This window comes from Vulpes vulpes, chromosome 3 (genome assembly GCF_048418805.1).
Source record: "Vulpes vulpes isolate BD-2025 chromosome 3, VulVul3, whole genome shotgun sequence".
Lineage (NCBI taxonomy): Eukaryota > Metazoa > Chordata > Mammalia > Carnivora > Canidae > Vulpes > Vulpes vulpes.
The window spans coordinates 90,978,021-90,999,457 of NC_132782.1; the positions used below are offsets into that span (position 1 = coordinate 90,978,021).

At 55.6% G+C, this 21,437-nt stretch overlaps 1 protein-coding gene across 9 annotated transcripts in view; it reads left to right on the forward strand.

The window, feature by feature from the left end:
• Positions 1-21,437, forward strand: part of PRKAR1B (protein kinase cAMP-dependent type I regulatory subunit beta) — a 126,094-nt gene that overhangs the window by 99,304 nt on the left and 5,353 nt on the right. For all 9 annotated transcript variants that reach the window (XM_072753405.1, XM_072753403.1, XM_072753404.1 and 6 more), the window contains 2 exons: positions 4,689-4,749; positions 9,666-9,787. In XM_072753405.1, the coding sequence (XP_072609506.1) occupies positions 4,689-4,749; positions 9,666-9,787 (183 nt within the window). The remainder of the gene's footprint in view (positions 1-4,688; positions 4,750-9,665; positions 9,788-21,437) is intronic.

A 21,437-nucleotide genomic window follows, 5' to 3' on the forward strand; every position in this document is an offset into this window, starting at 1 on the left:
ACTTCCTCTGTCTTAATTCTGGATCCCTGTGCACTAAGAATAGTCATGGCTGTGCTGGGAGTCTGCAGAGCTTCTGCATCTTGGGAAAGAAAATGACAGTGCTGGCTGACCCGGAAGGGAGTGTCCTGCAGGAGGGTGCCTGTGTTTGCATCAGTCCTGGGTTTGGGCAGATTTGGAGGCAGCTGTCATGCAGAGTGTAAACCACGCATTCACTCCCACAGGGGAGACAGGGAGTGGGGGTACCGCCAGGGGTGTCTCTCCAGGGAGACGGCCCCTCCCTGTGCATTCAGGCGACAGGGATCCCAGGACATCTGATCCAGAAGCCTCCCTCTGCTGCTCCATGTAGTGGAGAGGGATGGACAGAGCTCCATGAGGCACTGAGCAGAGCCAGGCTCCATGTCCACGTGTGCAGCATGGCAGGGGTCAGGAAGCACTGCCTGTGCCCTCCCTGCCTGTCCCTCCTGGGTCAGTTGTGGGGTGCGCACTCCCTGCGTGAGGAATGGGCAGCTGCACAAGGTGGAAAACCTCATCAGACTGCCCCATACCCCTGAAGCAAGAGTCATGCACCAGCCTCTCTGGCAGAGAGTGCCCAAGGGTTGCCTCCCTCCTGGTGCATGAAGGACACTCAGGCTCCCACCTCGCCTCACCTGTAGTCTTTGTCACAGAGGGACACCAACCCCAGGGGAAGGCACCTCAGCCAGCCCCTGCAGCTGGTCTTCTCACTTGAGGGTTGCAGTGCCTGCCACTGTCATTCTGCAGCAGGAGACAGACAGGCCAGCTGTGCTGCCCTTTGATGTCTGAGGTCCCTGAGCCAATGTGTCTGTGTTCCACTGGGGGGTGTCCCTGCTGTTTTGGAAGAAATGCTTTTTCCATGGCTGGCAGGGACCTCAGGTGGCCTGGGCTGAGCCTACTGCCACTGTGGGCATCCACACCTGCCCTGATGGCAGCCACAGTGTTGGAAATACCCTCTTTCTACCGCAGGTGGTCTGGGGCTGTGTCCTCACCTTGGCTACAGGCTACAGCCACACAGAAGCACCTTTGATGCTGATGGTGTCTCATCCAGCCATAAGGCATCTTGGACCACTGGCTGAGTCCCTAGCCCTGTTGGGACCTTGCTGGATGGAGGGGCCTGAGGGTACCTGTGGGTCTCTGTGTGGCTGTCAGGACCCTCCTAGGATTCCAGCCTTTTTAGTGCTGGAGAGGCCTGGGCCCCATCAACACGTCCCTTGGCCCAGGTTGGCTCCTATAACCTTCACGGGATCCTCTAGGGCAGGAGTCGTGCAGTTGAGGATGCAGTTTGTAGAGACAGGGTGCTTGCCCAGCTGCCAAGTGAGGGGCAGCAGCCTGACCCACAGCTGTCTGGACTCCCCAGATCAGCTTCTGGGCCCCTGGGCACTCTGAGCTTTGGAAAAGATGCACAGCACAGCCTCAGTCTCTTCCCTGCCTCGGGGCTTGTCCTGCTCCTACCTGCCCCACCCTCACTTTGCTCTGCCCCTCCTGTCCTGGCTCACCAGGCTCCCCCACCTGCTCCTGCACATTTCATGTCGGCTTGGCTGTGCAAGACAAGGGTTGTCCCCCGCAGTGGACTCCATGTGCTGGCCTCTTGCCGCAGCCTCCTAACGCTGTCCTCCCCTGCCTTCGACCCTTGTACCCCTGGGTCAGGCAGTGAGGCTGCATGGAGCAGCCGTCCCAACCAGGCAGTGGCACAACTGTACCTTATTTGCGGCTCCTGGATCTGCTCTGGGTGCTGTTTGGGGCCCTTATGTGTATACACTGGGGACAGGCGCTCTTCTGGTATCTGCCCGGACCACCTTGTCTTCAGCTATCAGGCCCTGCGGGACAGAGGACAGGCAGGCCCCCAGATTCCACTGCTCTCTGGAATGGGTGTTGAGCCCCCCCACTCCCAATCTGCAGGCCTATCTGAAAACAACCCTGTGCTCTTGAATGCTCTCAGAGCTGCTGTGGGTTGACCCTCAGGAGGCCAAGGGCTAGGCAGTCCTAGCTCTGCTCAGCCAGCCAGGTGGCCAGGCATAGTGGGGGGATCTCTCAGCCTCCCTTTCTCTGACCAGAAATGAAAGTGACAGATGGTGATGTGTGGCTGAAGGGCGTGCACAGTGGGTGCTGGGTGGGCCTTTTCCCATCCCTATGTAGGGAAGATACCTAGCATGTCTACAGCTCCGTGGCATGAACACCAATTCTGCATCAACATCCTGCTTTGACCCAGACCCCACACTTAGTGGCACATGGACACAAGCAGGTTATGATCCCTCTCTGAGCCTCCACACCTGGTATGGAGTGGAGACTGTAACAGTGGCTAGCTGAGGTGGTTGGTCAGAGCCGATCCTCAGAGGTGCCAGTCCTAGAAGCACTTGGGAGGTCTCAGCTGGGCTGCTTCTGCTCACCTCTTCCTGGGATGGGCTTCTTGGTAGTGCTGAGGGTCTGTTTGCAGAAGTCTCCAGCCCCATCTCTCATGATGGAGGAGTCATTCTGAGGCTGGTAGCCCTCCCTCTGTGTCTCAGTGGGAAGCAGACAAGGAGCCTGCTGGGCTGAGATAGTATTGGCATGGGAGAGCAGCAGTGGGAAGTCTGGAGGAAGGTGGGGAGGAGCCCAGGTCGAAGACACAGATAACTTGGTGCCAACTAACCATTCTTCTGAAGGGGAAACTGAGTCCCAGAGGGGGAAAGACTGAGCTAAGAGTAGGGTGGGGGTGTTATGAGTGATCTGGAGTTGGAATGGGAATGTGCTGATCCTCCCTGTCAGTCCTCCTCCGCTGTGCTCAGTAAGGATCATCACTACTACCACCACCACCATCATCATCACCATCTTTACCACTACCATCACATCATCATTATGATCACTATCACCTCTGCCACCATCATCACCATTACTATCATCACCATCGTCACCATCAGCACCATCCCCATCATCACCATCCCCGTCATCCACATCATCACTATTGCCATCATCACCATCACCACCACTATCATCATCATCACCATCAACACCATCCTCATCACCATCATCATCCCCATCACCACCCTCACTGTCATCACCATCATCATCACCTCCATCACCACCATCACCATTGTCACCATCATCACCACCATCAGCATTATCACTTTCAACACCATCCCCATCATTATCCCCATCGCCATCATTATCACCATCACCATCCCTATCATCACCATCACCATCACCATCCCCATCACTGTCACCTCCATCATCACCATCACCACCATCATCACCATTATCACCATTATCATTCCCATCACCTCCATCACCATCACTGTCATCACCATCATCACCATCATCACCATCATCACCATCACCTCTATCACCATCACCACCGTCATCAATATCACCATTATCACCATCACCAGGATCTCTGTCATCATCATCGCCCAGCTTTGGGACTTGTAGAGCCCAGTCTGGGTTTATTCCTGCTCCTATGATCCCAGTCTAGGTGGTCACTTGCCCCTTTGAGCCTGCCTCCTCCTCTGGGGATGAATGTAATTATGTCCTCATTTGACAGGACTCTCACAAAGTTAGGCAGATCCAAGTGTCTGACAGACCCGCTGCTGCCCTGGCCTGAGCACTTGTTCATTGTCACCATTCTCCCTCCCACCTTTGTCTAGTCTGTGGTCACTGGCCTCTCCATCCTTTTCACATCCCAGGTGAACTTCTAGCCCCCATCGATGGATAAGGCTGCTGGTGGATTGCATATCTGTGTTTTCTGAAAGGGCCATACTTACCAGTACTCGTTGGCAGGGCTACCATATATAGTTATGGAGTGTGTACATTGTGCAAAGGGATGAGGGGCTGAAGTCCAGACTGCTCTCTATCTGCCGGGCTGGAGCTGGCTGGCCATAGGGAGGCTGGGCTTCCTCTTCATTTGCTTATCAGGCCACCAGCTCACCAGGATGCATGCTTGAAGAATGAGGTGTCTTTTTCTAATTCACATTCAGATTCTAGTTTTTGGGGTGGATTCTCATTTCTAATTTACATAAAGGCTGATGGGGTTCACAGGTTTTGTCTTATTCAGCCACCGTTTGGTTGGGAAAGAAGCAGCTCCTTGACTCTTCTCACCAGGCATGAGTTTTAGGCACATCCAGTCCAGGGAATTCACTGGTGTTGGCTGCTCCCATTTATGTGTGTCTGACTGAGGTGAGGGTGTGCGGTGAGCTGGCTTAGTCAGGGCCCCTCACCCTTGTACCTTGGGGATACCTGCCCTCAGCACAGGGAAAGCCCAGTGTGGGACTCTGGTGGATTGAGTGCTCACTGTATGGACCCGTCACTGGCCCAGCCTGGATGAGGTCACTGTTGCTGGCAAGGGGAGGTACAGCTGCCTGGATGTGGGGGAGACGTGGGGTGGAATCTCAGGGGCTTCTGAGACATGGAATTCTCAAAGGGTTTCCTTTTTTTAAAGTTTTTTTCTGAAGATTTCATTTATTTATTTGAGAGAGAGCAAGTGAACAGGGGGAGAGGGAGAAGGAGACTCCCTGCTGAGCAGGGGCTTGATCCCTGAGATCCCTGAGCTGAAGGCAGGCGCTTCACCCAGAGTCCCCCAGGCTCCCCTCAAAGGGTTTCCTTTTAAGAGTTGAGAGTCATTTGGAGAAATTTGGGGATATTGAAACAATTCAGGCGTGAAGACCCACCTTCTTCTCTGTCTTCTCCTTTTTTCCAAACAGGGCAGCACACTGAGAAAGCGCAAGATGTATGAGGAGTTTCTCAGCAAGGTCTCCATCCTGGGTCAGTGGCCCCAACCCCGTATGAGACTCTCTGTGCTGTGTGGCCTCCTCCAGTCTCGTCTGAGTGTTGCCTGTTGACCCCAGTCATTTCCACATTCCCTGCATGCCTGGCAGGCTCAGTGCTCTTGTTGATGTGCAAGTTTGGGACATGTACATGTATGTACCCTCACAGGCATGCTCTTACACATGTATGCACATGCATGCATTCCGACAGGCATGCTCACACACGTATATACCCACACAGACATGCTCACACACATGTATGTATCCCCACAGGCATGCTCACACATGCATGTACCCACACAAGCACACTCATACACATGTATGCACCCACACAGACACACTCACACACGTATGCACACACCCCAAGAACTCTGTGTCTGCTCCCCCAGGCCACCATGACCCTCTGCTCAAGTGTTTGAGCTTTCATCCCAGAAGCTTTGGGTGTCTGTCCCTCCACCACCAGCGTCCCCTCCAGCCCTTCCTCCATGTCCATCAGTTCTGAGCTGAAAGCCCATCTCGTGTTCCAGTAAATGTAGCACACTGTGCTGAGCTGCCTTCCCTGACCCTTTTTGGTTTTTTTGCTAAGTGTGGTTTTTCCTGCTGCATTTCTGTCCTTTCTTGTCCTGGGGTCTGATAAATACAATGGCTACATCTCAGTTGCTTTCAGGAGCATCAACAAAATTTTTCCCAGCAAGATTTTTGTAAGTGTTCTGAAGTTGCTGTAACGTATGTGATGGTCAGGTGCTGATGCAGACCAGCCTTGTCTGGCAGAACTTTCAGCAGTGAAGCTAATGGTCCCTATCTGTGTCCAGCACTTGACAGGTGGCTGGCAACTTCCCCTGTGGATGGGGCAGCTCTAGCCCATAGAGGGGTGCTCTTAGGAGGGTGAGGGACAGCTGAGTGCCCAGCCCCTGAGAACTGTTGGAAACCAGCAGCGTCCAGCAGCAACCCCAGGCCAGGCTGCTGGGTAAAGAGGTGAATGCAGGGTATCCTCCTTTTCCAAGAATGTAATGGAGTGAGAAAGGAAAAGAAGCAAAAGGCTCACACTCACGGATGAGGACACAGCAATCCAGGTCACCTGCCTGCGTGGTGTGAGCTGTTGGGGAAACGGGGCTGACCCTTAGCACTGCTGGGAGCTGGGCTCTCCCTCTGCCCGGTCCCTGCCATCTGGAGACGAAGAGAGGACTCACTGCTTGCCCTTCCTGTGGAAGTTTGGAGGGGAGGGCAGGAAGAAGCCCCCCCCCCCACGCCGCCATCCTGAGCTCATACCAAGCTTAGATAAGTGGAGGGAGAAGCCACGGCGGCCAAACAGACCAGCCCCAGGTGCCAGAACAACAGAGGAACGCTCAGAGCAAGTGACACACAGAAAAGAACCCAGGTGCAGGGAGAGCATGTCCGAGGAAACAGAAAACAAATCCAGTGTAGGATTCATCAAGAACACAAATCCAGTGAGCTAGCAGTGGCCTGAAGATGGGAAGTGGAAACAATGTGAAGTCTGCCCCGTCCTGTGGGGGGAATGCAGTCAAACCAATGGATCAGAGCTCAGGTTAGTGCAGGTCTCAGAAGCAGAAAGCAGCAGGGGCCTCAGCCCTCTGTAGCATCCGTGAGGCTGTCTTACAGGAAAGGTGTGAGACCGCCTGCCAGGTCTTTAGAGGCCATGGCTTCCAGGGCAGAAGAGAAGTCAGGCCGAGCTTGATGTCAAGGGGCCTTTGATTTTACCAGTGGAATTTCACATCACTCTAAAAAACAGACCTGAAGGTCAACTATGCTTGAATTAAAAATAACTAACTAACTAACTAACTAACTAACTAACTAACTAACTAACTAATAAAACCCTTAACAAGTAGATCCAAAGCAATTATGACAGAGTATTCATATGATTTTATTCAGGACAGATGCAGGTTATGTTGTTCACACTACTTTTTTGATTAACTTTTTCTCCAAATGAAGAAAAGTGGATGAGATTGAGCATGGAGGCTGTGACACGCTGGAATGGCATAGGGCAGGGCAGGGCCACAGTGGAGCAGGGAGGAGGGCACCCTTCAGCCAGGCCCGAGGTGTCCACAGATGGCCAGCACCCCCAAGGCGGGCTCCAGAAGACCCCGATCAGGGTGGGTGGCATGCAGTGTGTTCACTCCTTCACAGGCCACACCAGGGAGCAAAACCCAAAACCCATAGTGAGGCCAGGAGGAGCCAGCTTGTCCTAACAGAGCCATTGCTGCCTGAAATTCAGTGTCTGTCGAGTCAAGCCACATGAAATGGCCCATTTTCTACATTTTTTGACCTAAAAGGCAGACATTCCATATGCTTCAATCTGACGACTCAGTTGGTGTTTTTTCCATGATCCTTTAAAAGCGAATCTTTTAGAAAAGAATGTATCTTACATTGAAAAAGACACTCAGTTACTCTTGGCTCGTAAAGTAGAATTTAAGACTTCACATTAAAGGTGACACAGCTGGTGGGTCATATGTGTAAGAGTATTTCTGCTTGTCTTTCTGTCCGGGTCTCTGACTGGAGACACGGCCAGGTTGTGTGACGTCGCAGCAGCTATTTCTGGGTAGCACTTGGCAGCTTTTCACATTTTTTACACTTTGATGTATTTCTTGAGTTCTTTGTAGTGAATATGAGTAATTTAACCCAAAACAGTAAAGTAGGCCTGGCAGGGAGGGCACCATGGGGCCTCTGACCCTGGCCTCAGCACTTAGCCAGGGTGCATGCAGCAGCTTAACCCCATGTCCTCGCAGAGACCCTGTGAGATGATGAGAGAAGGTTCTGGTTCTTCTCTTCCTCTGCGGGTGAAAGCACATCACGCAACATTCTCCGCACCAGCCATTTCTCCTGTCAGGACGTCTGTACTCAGTATAGTGCCCCTATCACCCCACCCTGGTTCCAGAACCTTCTTGTCACCCCAGTGGAGGCCTTGTTCCTGTGAGTCTGTTCCTGCAGGTGCCTGGGCTGGACACATCTTATGAAGGGACGCCGCACTCTGTGGCCAGCATCATTCTTGGAGAAACGAAAATTGGCAGCCTCACAAGCTGGTCCCTGGGTTCCACGGAGCTATGTGAGGGGTACTTTAGCCCCACGAGAAATCCCCAAGCCTAGGATTCTGGGGCCCATGGTCACCTTCCACATCCATCCTCCTTTTATTGTCCATTAAGCACCCTTTCATGCTCTGGTCACACCTGTCCATAAGCTTTGTTCCCCCCGATGAATGGATTGCCAGTGAGTGCTCCTCTGCAGCCATCGGGCAGAGCAGCCACGAGACTCATCCCTTCGCTGTCAGTCACCCCGACTGCACAGAATCCTCCAGAGGGAGGTCTGCGGGGAGGCGCGGAAGTCTTGCTCTGCCAGCCTGCCCTCAGCTCACATCCCTCCGCCAGCAGGAAGGGGCATGGCGGGGGGCAGTTGTGCATTTGGGGCCTGGAGGCCTGTGCATTTGGGGCTCTGGTTTCTGCACGTGGACACTGGGGTCGGCCTGTGACGGGCACTGAACCGGGCAGGCTTGAGGGAGACGTGAGCCCAGAAGCCACCCTGGCGCTCTGTGTCTGGCACCTCACAAGGTCTCGGGCTGCGGCTGCTGGCTGCCTCCTGCAATCGTGTCTGGTCCGATGTTGAGATCCCTCTCAGGAAAGGGGCCTGTTGCTTCCCTGTAGGGTAGACAGCCAGCTCCCAGAAACCTAAGGCCTGAGACCTCGAATGCTGCAAAAGGGCTCCCAGGGCTTGTGTGTTCTGCGTTGCCGCAGAGACTGGATCCGGTTCAAAAACTGAGGCCAGAGACTGCCATTCCCCTTGTGTTTTCTGCTGGTTCTCCTGAGATTTCTGCCACTGGAGGACACAGCTCTGCGTGTCTTGACCTTCAGACTGCAGAGTATTACACGTTTCCGATGTAATGGAGAAATCAGCTGATGGGACGGTGAGAACGGACCTTCCCTGACCCGGGCCATGTGGCCCTTGGGCTGGTATCACCATGAGCATGGACTCGTTCTGTGTGGGAATGCTACTGGCTCCGGTTCCTGAGCAACGCTGGCCATGCAAACCTTTCCTGGCGGGCCAGCGGGGCGCGTATGCTGACGGCTCTGCGAAAGCCCGTCCTTTGTACGCACAGCATTGGCAGGCGTCTTAAAGCAGAGAAATCCCGCTCCTAACCTAGTTCTAAAATAAATGCTTTGCTCTGTATTTTTAGCCGCTGACCTACTTAAGTAGCATCTGATAAGTATAGGCCAGGGAAGGTTTTTCTGCCAAAAAAGAAATAGTTAATCAGACAATCGTTTTCTTCCAAAGGAGCGTATTGGTTTTTGTTTTTTTTTTTTCCTTTTCCTTCCTGAGGGTTAGGGATGGACAGTGAAGGAGGGGAAGGTATGGGGAGAGGCAGAAAGGTATGTATAATTTGCAAGCTGTAAAGATGAGCGTGGCATTGGAATTAAGTATTTTGACCTAAAATAATGGAAGGCGTGCAATGCACATTGCTGTGACATAAATGCATTTGCAGTTGAGCCGTGATGAATGGTGATTCTAGTGAACAGCTAATTGCTCCAACCACTCTGAAATAATTTTAAACGGCGTAGTATTCCCAGTGCTTAGCTATGATGGTGTTTTTGCAAGAACACAGGCAACTTTCAACTAAAGATGACAGGAGTGTTTTCATGCTGGGTTCACAGGCCCCACTTCCAACACCCAGCACCTCAGCTAAACCACAATGTGTGTGAGCACAGAGCCCGATCTAAGACCCTGTCCCCATACATCCCGCCTGACTCACTGGTGAACCGCCCAGACCCTCCCAGCACAGAAATGTGCTCCCTGTCTCACTCACTGCTGTCCTAGCGAAGGCTGACCCACGGCGCTTCCTGAGAAAGCATTGGGGTGCAGAGCAGGGGGTGCACAGTGTGGTGACGGTCTCCTTGTCGCCCGCTCTAGAGTCCCTGGAGAAATGGGAGCGCCTGACTGTGGCAGACGCCCTGGAGCCTGTGCAATTTGAGGACGGAGAGAAGATCGTGGTCCAAGGAGAGCCCGGGGACGATTTCTTCATCATCACGGAGGTGAGTGCTGCCCAATCAGGGGTGTAGGGGACAAGGAGCCCCCCCCTTGCTGCTCCGGGTGCATGACCCCAACCCACCACCCTCCCAACTCTCCATCCCGCTAACAGCTGCAGGCCAGTGCTGATGTGTCCTCATGCCCTTGAGAATCAGAAAGGTCTCCTCTTAGAAAATGGTTCGGGTCCCCAGGCCCATGCATGCAGTGCCATGTGAGGACGGTGCTACACTGAACACACGTGTAGGCTCAGTAGAGGTCTGAACCCACACTGGAACCCTGGGTGTCACATGGCACCTATAGTTTTATGGCATGTTGTTGTTGGGGGAAATGCGTAAATTTAGGGCACATGGGATCTTTCCATGCTGTTTCTTACAACTACGTGCAAATCTACAATGATCTTAAATTAAAAGTTTAGTTTTAAAAAATGGTTCCAGGTTCTCAGCCTGGACACGCATGAGTCACTTTTACGAGGCCTAGCGACAGCTGGGGCTGGGGCTGTAATCCGTGGCTGCCACACTCGAGCCTGTCACTGACAGGGCCGAGCAGCTGCTGTGGCTGCCTGTCCCCGGGGCTGGGCTGGGCTGAGACCCCCAGAGTGAGCCTCCACCCAGGCGCTGCCCGGAATGAATGGGGGGCCCGCCTCGCCGTGTGGGCAGCCCCAATGACGCAGGCCCAGAAGTATGCTGCCGTCTGTTGGGCTCACTTCCTCCTCCTCTGGTGCTCAGGGGCGGAAGGATTTCACGTTCATGCTCATTAAAGCACATTCTTCAGCTGTGCATTTTGCCACTGGACAAAGGGAGCCCTCCGCGTGGTAGCGTGGTGGCCCAGAGCAGCAGCAGCATCACCTTGCTGTCTGGAGCGGGCCATCACTGCTGGGTCTCTGCAGGGCTGATGGATACACAGAGCTTGGTGCTTGGGAGCCACTTTCTTAGTTTAAAATAAGGAGAATTTGCCAGGTTGCCGACGCAGGTCATGAGGTTTGGAGCCTGCTCTGCCGGTGCTCATCCACCTCGGTGACATGCGGCCCATAAAACATGAGTGACACAGATAAGATCCCGTGAACACGAAACACAAATTTGGTTTGCGACTTTAGTCTGGACTCCTGCAAAGCCTCCCCAGGAGGGCGTGTCAGGGTCCCTCCTCTCTGCCACCTGCTTGAGGCGGGTCTGTGGGGGCACCTGAGGCACCAGGGAGGTTCCAGGTTGTGTGCGAGCGCGCTTATGGGGACCTGATCACCTCCCCACCAATCCCAGCACTGTGCCCTGGATAGACCGTGCTTGCAGGTGGCGGGCAGTGTGTGCGTGTGCATGAGCAAAAGAGGCTGCCTCCAACCTGGGCTCCCTGAAAGCTGCATAAATATTTCTGAAGGAGTTCCCAGCACAGGGAGGCGTTGTTGGCGGCATAGCTTCAGGTCCTGAGGGCAGGAGCCCACTCAATGCTAACATTTCCTTGAAAAGAGAAAAAAAAGGAAGGACGGACAAATAAACCCCAGGCTGGACAAGTGCTGTGATGTGGAGCTGGTTGTCAGGGGAAGGCTGGCCAGGCTCCCCTCTCTGCTCCTGGAGGCGACTTTCCTGAGGCTTCTGCCTCAGTTTATGTGGTCCTCCTGAGCATCCTGGAAGAGAGCTGGGGCTTATGGCCAGGGGCCTGAGGGCCTCTGCAGAAAGCCATGGCTACTGTCAATCAAAGGGCTGGTGGGGTGACATCCCCTCTACAGTGGCTCATGGCTGACCCAGAGGACCCCTGTGCCCCCATGCCCCGGATACTCTGACCTCTCACCTGTGGTCTTGGGGGTGACACCCTGCCTGGGTCTGTGTGGGCCTGGCATTTCAGTTAAGAACATGAGGCTCGGGGCAGCCCCGGTGGCGCAGCGGTTTAGTGCCGCCTGCAGCCCAGGGCATGATCCTGGAGACCTGGGATCGAGTCCCACGTCAGGCTCCCTGCATGGAGCCTGCTTCTCCCTCTGCCTGTGTCTCTGCCTCTCTCTTTCTGTGTCTCTATGAATAAATAAAATAAAAAATCTTAAAAAAAAGAACACGAGGCTCACTGAGGGGAAAGGGGGTCCCTTCAGCCACCGCTTTGTTAGAACCACCCCCTTCCCCGGTCCCTGAATCTGCATTGGGTGTGGCGGACCGCAGAGTCCTTGTTGCACTCCTGGGCAGGTGGGAGGGCCTTGGCGAATTGGCAGACCAGCGGGGCACAGCAGCCTTGGCCTGGGGCATCCAGGCTGGTTGTGGGGGGCTCTAGATGCTCATCCTTGGGGCCCTCCTTCCTGGCACCAGTGGCTGTGCTCTGAGATGCCCACATGGCTCACCTGATCAGTGGGGCCATGAGATCTGAGTTCAGAAGCCACTTGATGCCCCGCCTTGGATGTCTAGCCCACTGTCCACATTGCAGCCCCAGCTGCCACCCACCTACATCAGCAGAGACCCCAAGTGAGAGCACCCAGCCAGACCCAGCCAGGCCCCAAGCCCCATGAGAGGGGACAGGCAGTGGCTCTAATACCTGAGCCCTGGGACTGCCTACCCATCCTCCTCAGTTGTCACCATGAGTGATGCCTGCGTGGAGCCCCTCCTCCGGCAGCTCTGATGACTGTGGACCAAGGGAAGGATGTGATGCCAACTTAAAAGCACAGATCTTTTCCTGCTCTAGGTTTAAATTCCTTAATAAGAAGCTGGTGCTCATAGGGCCAGTTTGGCCCAGAGATGTGTTTCTATTAGCCTGTATGGTATTTTTTTTTAACATTTGAATTAGTTGTCAATATTTGAAAAGATATTTCCCATAGCAATCTGGATTTCTTCCTTCCCTTTAAAACTCTGGTGTCTGACCACCTTGGACCTGCATCCTACCTAGCCAGAACTAGCAGACCTGAGAGGTGGGCCCCCTAAGCCCCAGGCCCTACCCGGCCGTAGAGCCCACTTAGTGGACCCTGCAGCCTTCAAGGTTCGCAGCCTCAGAGCTTATGGTCTCCAAGCTGAGGGCGTAACTCCAGCCAGGCCAGACAACTGTCCATTATTTGCTGTGGACTGAGGCTGCCTCCCAGCCGGTCTAAGGCCATGGGTAGAAAAAGCCAAGAATGTGTGCAAGAGGCACAGATAGGTGAGGAGTCCTCACAGGACACCAGGGAAAGGAGTGGTTACCTACTGTGCTAATCCTGATAATGCAGGCTGGCGCTTCCCGAGCCCAGAATGTGCCAGGTGTTGTGTGAGTGGCCAGGCACCCCCAAGGGGGGTCGGGTCAGTGGTCAGCGTCCCTTCCTGGTGGGGGGTGGGTCCTGCACCCCAAGCCACACAGCCAGCCAGCACCCCACTGGCTGGGGTCCTGCTCCTTGCTCCCAAGTGTGCGTGCATGTGTGTATGTGCGTGTGCATGTGGGCATGTGAGAGGGTCCAAGCATCCCTTGCTCTTGTCTAGGGCACAAGAAATAGAATGAGCGTTGCTCCCTGAGCCTCACACCTGTATTTCTTCTCCCTCAGCTGCCCTCGGGTGATGCTGGGGAGGGGTCTTGCCTCGTGTTGTGATGGCTCTGGGGGCATTGCTTCTGCTCATCCCTTGGTAGCTGTTGGTGTCCGTTCTTGGACAGCTCCGAGGACACGGGGGGCAGGCCAGGAGAGGGTGCCAGGGGAGAGTGGTGGGGTGACAGTGACTGCTATGGCTCTGTCCGGGGACTAGGGCCTTTGCAGGATGGTCTTCCTGCTGACGGGTGTGAGACTCTGGAATGTAACCCGATGCTCCCAGAAACTTATTTGAAGTGGTCTCCTTGGCAACTGGAGTTTTTCCCCTTTTTCTCTGTGATCAACCAAGTCGGGTAGGTCACGCGGGACCCCAGGGTTTACAGGCATCAGAGGCTCTCTGTTGTTTGCTGCACGGCCAGAAGGCACACCTGCCACACGGGTCAGGCCCGCCAGCACTGTGCCCCCGTGGTGTCCAGCAAGCTGCCTGGTGGTGCCACAGGTGGGGCTGGAGGCCGCCTTCCCTCGGGGGTGTTGCTCCTGGCTCAGGAGGCTGCCTGGGTGGTCCATGGTCTGGATGGCACATCAGGCGGGGGAGCTGGGCCTGTGGACTAACCCTGGAGTCGATCAGGAATGCCAAAGAACAAAGCAGGAGGAGATAGTGCTAGTTGTAGGTTTTGTAAAGCGAGCAGTTTCCCCTTGGACGCTGTCCCCTTGGTTAGATCCTTCTGGAGACCCCGCTGACTGGTAGGTGGCTGATGTTTCCATAGGAGCAGAAATGCCCATGCCACATTTAGGGGGAGTGAAGTGAGGATGGCTCTTGCAGGAAGCGTCCAGGCACGTGGCCTCTCTGGTTTGCATTGTCCTCGCTTCCGTCGGCTGATGCCACACGTGCACATTGTAACACATTAATCCCCGGTTCTTGGGATTCCCGTGGATACCACCATGCAGTATCCCATGGAGACAACGGGAAGGGGACCCAGGCCCTTCAGGTCCCTGTGGTGAGGGTTATTTTTACGGGTTGACTTGGCCAAGCCATGGTCCCCAGATGTCAGATGTGTGCTGAACACCAGTCTAGATGTTTCCATGAAGGTATTTTTCAGATGGGATTAACATTGCCATCAGCTGATGCTGAGTGAAGGAGAGGGTCTTCCATGGTGTGGATGGGCCTCGTCTGATCAGTGGAAGGCTTTCCTTAAGGGAAAAAAGAGAGGGGTCCCCTGAGAAGAGACACCCTCTGCCAGCCCGCTGGCCCTGCAGATTTTGGACATGGTCCATCCACACTGTAGCATGAGCACATTCTGTGACATGAACCTCTCTGTCCACACATATCCCATTGGTTGTTTCTCCAGGGAACCTGACTGATGCACCTGCTCTGAGGTGCGGGGGGCTGCAGGACACTGGCTGGGGGGCTCTGCATGGCTGGTGGGCTTGGTGCCGCCCTTCCTGCTTTGCTCAGAGCAACAAGTGGGGCCAGGTCCCTAATCTCCTCACACCGTTGCCTGGCTGAGTCTCTGCTCCACTCTGGCGATTGTCATCGAGTTTGCTTACTTGTGTGTATCCTCCCTGCTGGCTCCCCGGGTGTGGCTCCTGCACAGGTGTGGGGAGTGGCTCCCGCAGACCTTTAGTGAGTCATGAACACCTGCTGGCTCGCGGGAGCCCAGCCTAGAAGGCTGAGCAGGGCTGCAGAATCCCTGGGCTCAGCTGAGCCCTTCCTGGGGGAGGCGGTGCCCCTGTCTCCCAGCTCTGCAAACACCGGCTGTGTCTGAACCCCCTTGACACTGAATCCCCAGAGCTCTTGAAAAACATTCTCAGTGGATGAGAGATCCTTACCATGTAAGCCTGGGCGACAGATACAGAGAAAGTACTCGGGTCTTCCCAGGGCCTGGACCTGCCCCAGCCTATGGGGTGGGACCCACTGTGGGCAGGCCTCCCCAGGGAGAGGGTGTTGGGGTGGAGAGAGGATAGAGTAGCTGCCCAGCTGTTCTGGAGCCTGGTCAGGATCTACCTCCTGGTTCCTGCTCTCCAGGAAAACAGACAAGGACGTGGGCAGGCCTCGGCACTCCGCCATGTGGTCCCACTCTGCCTGCCTGCAGGGACCCTACCAAGACTGGGACGGGGTGGGGGGCAGCTGGTTCCCATAAAATTCTACCAGGGAGCTTCCTGCTCCCTCCTGCACTGGCTGGCAGCTGTGAGGCGTTGCCATGGAAACTCCAGATTTGGTTTATCTGCTCTCTTAGCAGATTAATTCTGTGAATGTCCACAGTGTTGAAGCAATGGCACAGCCACTGCTCTCCAGGCCGCCTCTGGCCGGGGACTTGCCCTGCTCGCCCCCTAGACACGTGGACCAGGTGGGTAGATGGGCACGTGTCACCAGGATCCCAGGGAGCAGGAAGGAGATGGCTTCAGTCCTCGCTGGCTGTGTTGTTTGTGACTTGGCTGCACCGCTCCCTCACGATGTGCCAGGCTGGGGCATGGACAGGTTGGGGTTGGGTCCTCAGGGAGATGATGGAGATGATGGACACAGGCGTATGTCCAAGCAGAGGCCACAGGTGGCTAATGAAGCTGATGGGCTCAGACTTCTCTAGCAGAAAGATGACCATTTTCCTTCTGAGCTGCACTGGAAGAAGCCGCTTCCAGAGCACCTGGGCCCTGCCTGGGTCGGTGCCCTCTCAGCATCCTGGTGGGGGCAGCCCAAGGTCACAGGTGTTTGCTGGCTGTTGGTCCAGGTCCCCAGAATGAGAGACAGCAGAATTTTCAGATGGGCTCTTGCTCTCTGACTTTTAAGACTTCATTTTTGGGGGGCAGTTTTAGGTTCACAGCAGAATTGAGGGAGGGAGCCGAGATTTCCCATAATCCCTTGCTCCCCCCAATGGGCTGCCCATGACCACTGTCTCATTTGTCACAGTTGATGACCCCAGGCAGACACATCGTCATCACTCAGAGTCCATGGTTCGTGCGAGGGTCTCTCTGGGTGGGCACACGTTCTGTGGGCCTGGACAAATGTGTGATGACCAGCATCCACCGCAACAGTGTCACACAGAGTGTTCCCTGCCCTGAAAGTCTCCTGTGTCCCCACCAGTTCATCCCTCTGCCCTGAGCCCCTGGCAGCTGCTCCTCTTCTCCTGTGTCCACAGCTCTGCCTTTCCCAGGGTGCCCGGTCCTTGGGGTCACACGGTGTAGCGTTGAGGGGATCTCTCTGTTCCCAGTGTATGGAATCATGGCCCACTGTCTGCACAGAATGCAGGGTAACCATTCCTGCTCAGGGGCATATTGCTTGTTGTGTGTGGATAACGTGCTGTAAACTCCCTTCTTGGGTTTTTGCGTGGACATGAGTTTTCATCCTGGCCCTTTGGACAAATACCAGATCCATGATGACAGGATCCACGCCAGTGCCTGCTCAGTGCCTGGATGTTCCTCTGGGGTGCTCAACTGTGCTGCTCTGACCCCAGCAGGTGCTCCCATGCCCAGAGCTCCCGGACTCCACCCAGGGCGGCTCTGATGTGTTTCTGCTTCATTGCCTGACGGCCTGCTCACTGGACACACCTGCACACCCAGCAGCCCCTTGGGCAGGACCCAGGCAGGCCAGGCGCTCTGGGCTCTGCAGTGACCTTGGCACACATGCTTAAGGGCGGATTAAGTGCACTTCAGTGTGACTTGGGGCTTTGGTGCTGGCTGCCCCCAGACTGTTCTGTGGATGAAAAATCACAGGCCGTGCACGTCGGCTTGCTAGCAGCCAAGGCTGGAGCTCAGAGGAAAGCCTTTCCTAAAAAAATAAAAATAAAAATAAATTTTTAAATTAAAAAATTCTGCAACAAAGTGTCACTTGCTGGAATAAGGCCAGTGACACAGAAGGGTCTTTAGGAAAGCATTGTACCCCCACCTCCATTCCCACAGCAGCTCATGTGTCTTCTCCTTAATGGCTTCTTCCTGACTTTTGTTGTCAGCCTAAGAAAAGTGAAGAGTCTGGGGGGTGTTTGCCCTAGATGGAGACAGCACCCCCCACAGAGAACCCATAGGAGCCCTTGGGGCCTGCGTTTCCAGACCTTGTTGCTCGTGCCTCCACCCGCAGGCCTGAAGTGTGTTTGCTGGCCACGACCCTGTGGGAGGAGTGCTGAGCAGCACACAGACCACAGCAGCAAAGATGGGTATTTCAGGGAAACCCTAACAGATGCACAGTTCTGGACAAGTCAGTTTTGGGGGCTGTTGAGTCCCCACTTTGGAGCCAGGACCCCCCCCACCCAGGGACTCAAGGCTTGCAGGCTGTACCCCACTGGAAGTCCAGGCACCAGCAGTGGGCTGCAAGAAGGGTGTTCCCAGTGTGTCCCTTGGGTGGGGTCACTTCCCAGGGAGCGTCATGCTTGTGACGAGCACAAGGCCCCTGTGAGCCACTTGAGACAGAGGGTGGAGGAGTGTGGGGAGGACAGAGGGCCACATGAGGAGCCCAGAGCGTGACCCCAACTGTGCAGGGACAGGAGAGCTGAAGTCCAGGCAGAGGATCAGTCAGGATTCAGGGACTGGGCCCTCTTTGAAACAATCTCTATTTTTCTAAATTGTGGAAAAATACATATAATATACAACTTGCTATGTTGACCATTTCTCAGCATCCAGTTGAGGGGCACTGAGCACATTCCTGCTGCTGGGCCAGCGTCCCCCCCATCTGGCTCCAGAACATTCTGTCCCCATGACACACTGACCCCACCTGCACCCCTGGCCCCAGCCCTGCCATTTACTCTCTGTGTCTGTGAGTCTGACAACACCGGGACCTTGTATCCTTCTGCGTCTGACTTAAGTCACTTGACCTCATGTCCTCAGCGTGTCCCTGCAGTGGCAGGTGTCCTTCCTTCCTTTCTGAGATGGAGGGACGCTCCATCGGGTAGACCACATGTCTGTCCAACCAGTCCCCTTTATAATCTGCTAACGGTGGTGCTGATGGAGTCTGGCAACACTTCCTGCGCTCACTCTGTGTCCCAATAAGTCCCTGAGATAGTGACCATCCTCCTCTCAGTCCAGAGGACACCAGTAACCTCCCAATGATGCTCACACCCATGCTTCCTTGGAGCCTGGCCAGAGCCTGGGGGGAAACGGGCCAGGAGAAGCAGTGTCTGAGCCGCCAGCTATGCCGCCGGCCAGGTTAGAAGTCCCAGCCTCATGGTACCTACAGTGGCCCAGGCCAGCTCCATGACTCCAGGCCCCCAGAAACCCACCCCCCTGCTTCCCCATTGTCCTGATGGCCCCACTAGAGTTCCTCACAGTGACCAGTGATTAGGAGAGATAAAAACTGGTTAAAAAAAAAAAAAACTGGTTAATTCTGCTTCTTGCTCAGGGACTTGGGCTGGGGCCACGCTTCTGACCTTCCTGACCCATCTTGTGTGTCTTAGCAGCCTCTCTGGGCTTGAGGCTTGCTCCAGGTGAAGGATGATGAGCGTTGCCTTGGGCCCAACTCTGCAGGCCCTGGCAACTGTCACCCACCTTCCTTTGGGTCTAAGGGTTGAGTCCCTGGAAGCAGTCGAGCTTCCAGATGAGCTGCTGGTGGTGGAGCTGCCCGCCCCCCACAGCCCAGCCTCACCCATGCTGTCCAGAGTCCCTGTAGGAATACCCCTGGGTCAGCAAGCTCCTGCCTCTCTCCCACCTCTGGCAAAACCGTAATGGAGTAAAAGAAGGCCTGGGATTAGACTCACCCCTCCTCAGTGATGAGGGCAAGCACTGCCTTCTCGGGCAGAAGCCCAGGAAGGCATCTGGGCAGGTACACACGGCAGCCAAGGCTCCAGTGGACATCCTCCTCAGAGCAGCCAGGATGGGCCTGGGCTCCACTTCCATATGCTCATTCTAGAAGCACGTGCCAGGTGCCACGCCCTGTCCTGTCCCATGTCCCCCAACCTGTACAGTTTGGAGAGGCCTCCACTCACACCTCGGGGAGTTAATGCAGGGAGAGGCTCTGCGAACAGCCTCCAGGCAGATGGGAACAGTGTGTGCAAAGGCTCAGAGGCCTGTCACCTTGGCTGGGGCATGGTGGGGAGAAAGTGCTGACGGTCAGGACGTGGCCTTTCTCAGAGGTGTGGGAGAGCATCAAGCTATAGAGAGATGGTCCCAAGTTGTTTGGGATACAGTGTTCCCTGGAGGGTGCAGAAAGCAGAGGAGCCCCGGAGGGCATGAAGGGGCATGAGATAGATGCAGACGGGCCTGTGTGCACGCCATCATGGGCCCCTCTCTTTGGCGGGACAGTGTGGGGAGGGGCCACACCTGTGTTGGGGTACATGTCTGAGGCATCTACAGAGCTGGGGGTGATTTGAGGGTGGGGAGACCAGTGTGTACAGTGGGGAGCAGGGGCCTTGCAGGCAGCACCCAGGTCAGAACCCTGCATAGAGTGGGGATGCAGGAGAGGGGCCATTGGAATGGTGGAAGCTGCTGGGATCCATGGACGGGGGTCTGGGCCTCTGGTCTGGCCTTCTGGTGCTAGCATTTCAAACATAACTGGCAGGTGCCCATGCTCATGCACAATACAGGGGCCGGAGCAGCTGGCAGGAGACCCTTGGTGGGGCTGTTTGAAGCCTTCTGAGTGGTATCTGGCAGGGGCTGTTCATGCTTGGAGAGTCCTCGGGCTCATCCTGCTTACCTGGAAGGGAGCGCTAGGTGTCCCCTACAGACAGGGACCCGGGGGTCGTGCAGCCCGACCTCACAGGGGTGCCGCTGCCTTAAGGGGCAAAGCCGGCATGAGATGGGACAGATGCTCCTGTCCATCTGGATCAGGGTCCTCCAGGGACCATAGAGCACTGGGGGTCTGGGACAGGTGGGTTGTTGCCGAGACGGATGGGCTCTGGCATCTCCCCCAGGGATTGGCGTGTGGGGAAGAAGCTCCACACCTACTGCTGAATGAGGGAGACGCAGCCGGGAGGTGATGTTGTACAAGGTGGTGTGCTGAGAGGGCCTGGCATCACCTGGGAAGGCCTGTGCACGTGCAGGCTGGGGGCCGGGCCCCATCTTCAAAGAGCCTGGAGTGCCATGGGGTGCAGCTGGGGCAGGTGACGGAGAGCCCTATAGAGGGACCATGCATGCATGGGGGCAGAGATGGAGCAGGTGAGGGGAGCCCACAGACCCAGGCTCTGGCTGTGATGTGGGAGGGACAGAAACCTCAGTACGGAGGATGAATGACAGGGGGGTGGTCTAGGCATGCTGACCCGCCACCTCTGGAGGTTTTGAGGTGGACCCCATCCAATGGCACAGGGAGCCTGCAGACTGTGGTGCCTGGGGACAGGGTGGGTGGCTGCTGGGCTTGGACTCTGCCGAGTTGGAAGCACCCGGGGTCCTTACTGGGGTGCTTGGGACGACACCCCCACCTGGAAGGAGCCCTTGGTGCTGGCACTTCTCTTCTGCCCTGGCTTGCAGCAGGGCCTGTGTGGCCATGATGCCCTGGTTCCTCTGAGCCTGCGGAAGCCTTGGGTGCATGGGTGTCAGGGAAGAACTGGGTGTTGGAACCAGAGCCTGAAGGAACAGAGCCATAGCCTGTGACCTGCACACCCCTCTGCTTCCACTCAGGGTCATGTCTCCCAGATGCCACCTCTGCCTGCCTCTGCCCGCCGCTGCCTGCCTCTGCTCTCCCTAATCCACAGGAAAGTGGCTGTGCTCCTGTTGGATATGCCTGGCTTCAGGGGGAATGAGATACTCACTGGGTTTGGGGAAAGAACCCTCCCCAAACAGGGCCTGTGGGATGTCACACTCTGGTGCCACCTGGCTCTGGGGCCCGGCCTCTCAGAGGATCTCTTGAACGCCAGCACACACATGGGCTAGGACATGTGTGCAGCCACCAAGCATGTGGTGCCCTCGCTCCAAGTCTTCCGGCTGTGCTGCAGGGAGGTGGACCTGCACTGGGGCAGAAGGGACAGAGGAGGAGCTGGACAGGCCCGACGCAGGACATGCTGTTGGTCTGTGATGATGATTGCTTCTTCAGAAACCCTGAGACCATCCATGCAGCCCTTATCTATGCAGGAGGAGCCACAGAGCTGCCGGGATGTCCACACCCATGGGCTGGTGTACTCCTGTGTGTGTGCACGTGCACACACGGCTAGCGCTCTGCTTCTGCTCAAGTCCAGAAGCACACAGGGAACAGTGTGCACAGAGGTTTGTGGGTTTCCAGGAGTTCCACGAACTCTGTGGCCACGGGGATGAGTGTTTGTTCCATTTACTCAAGTGTCTGCTGCCATCAT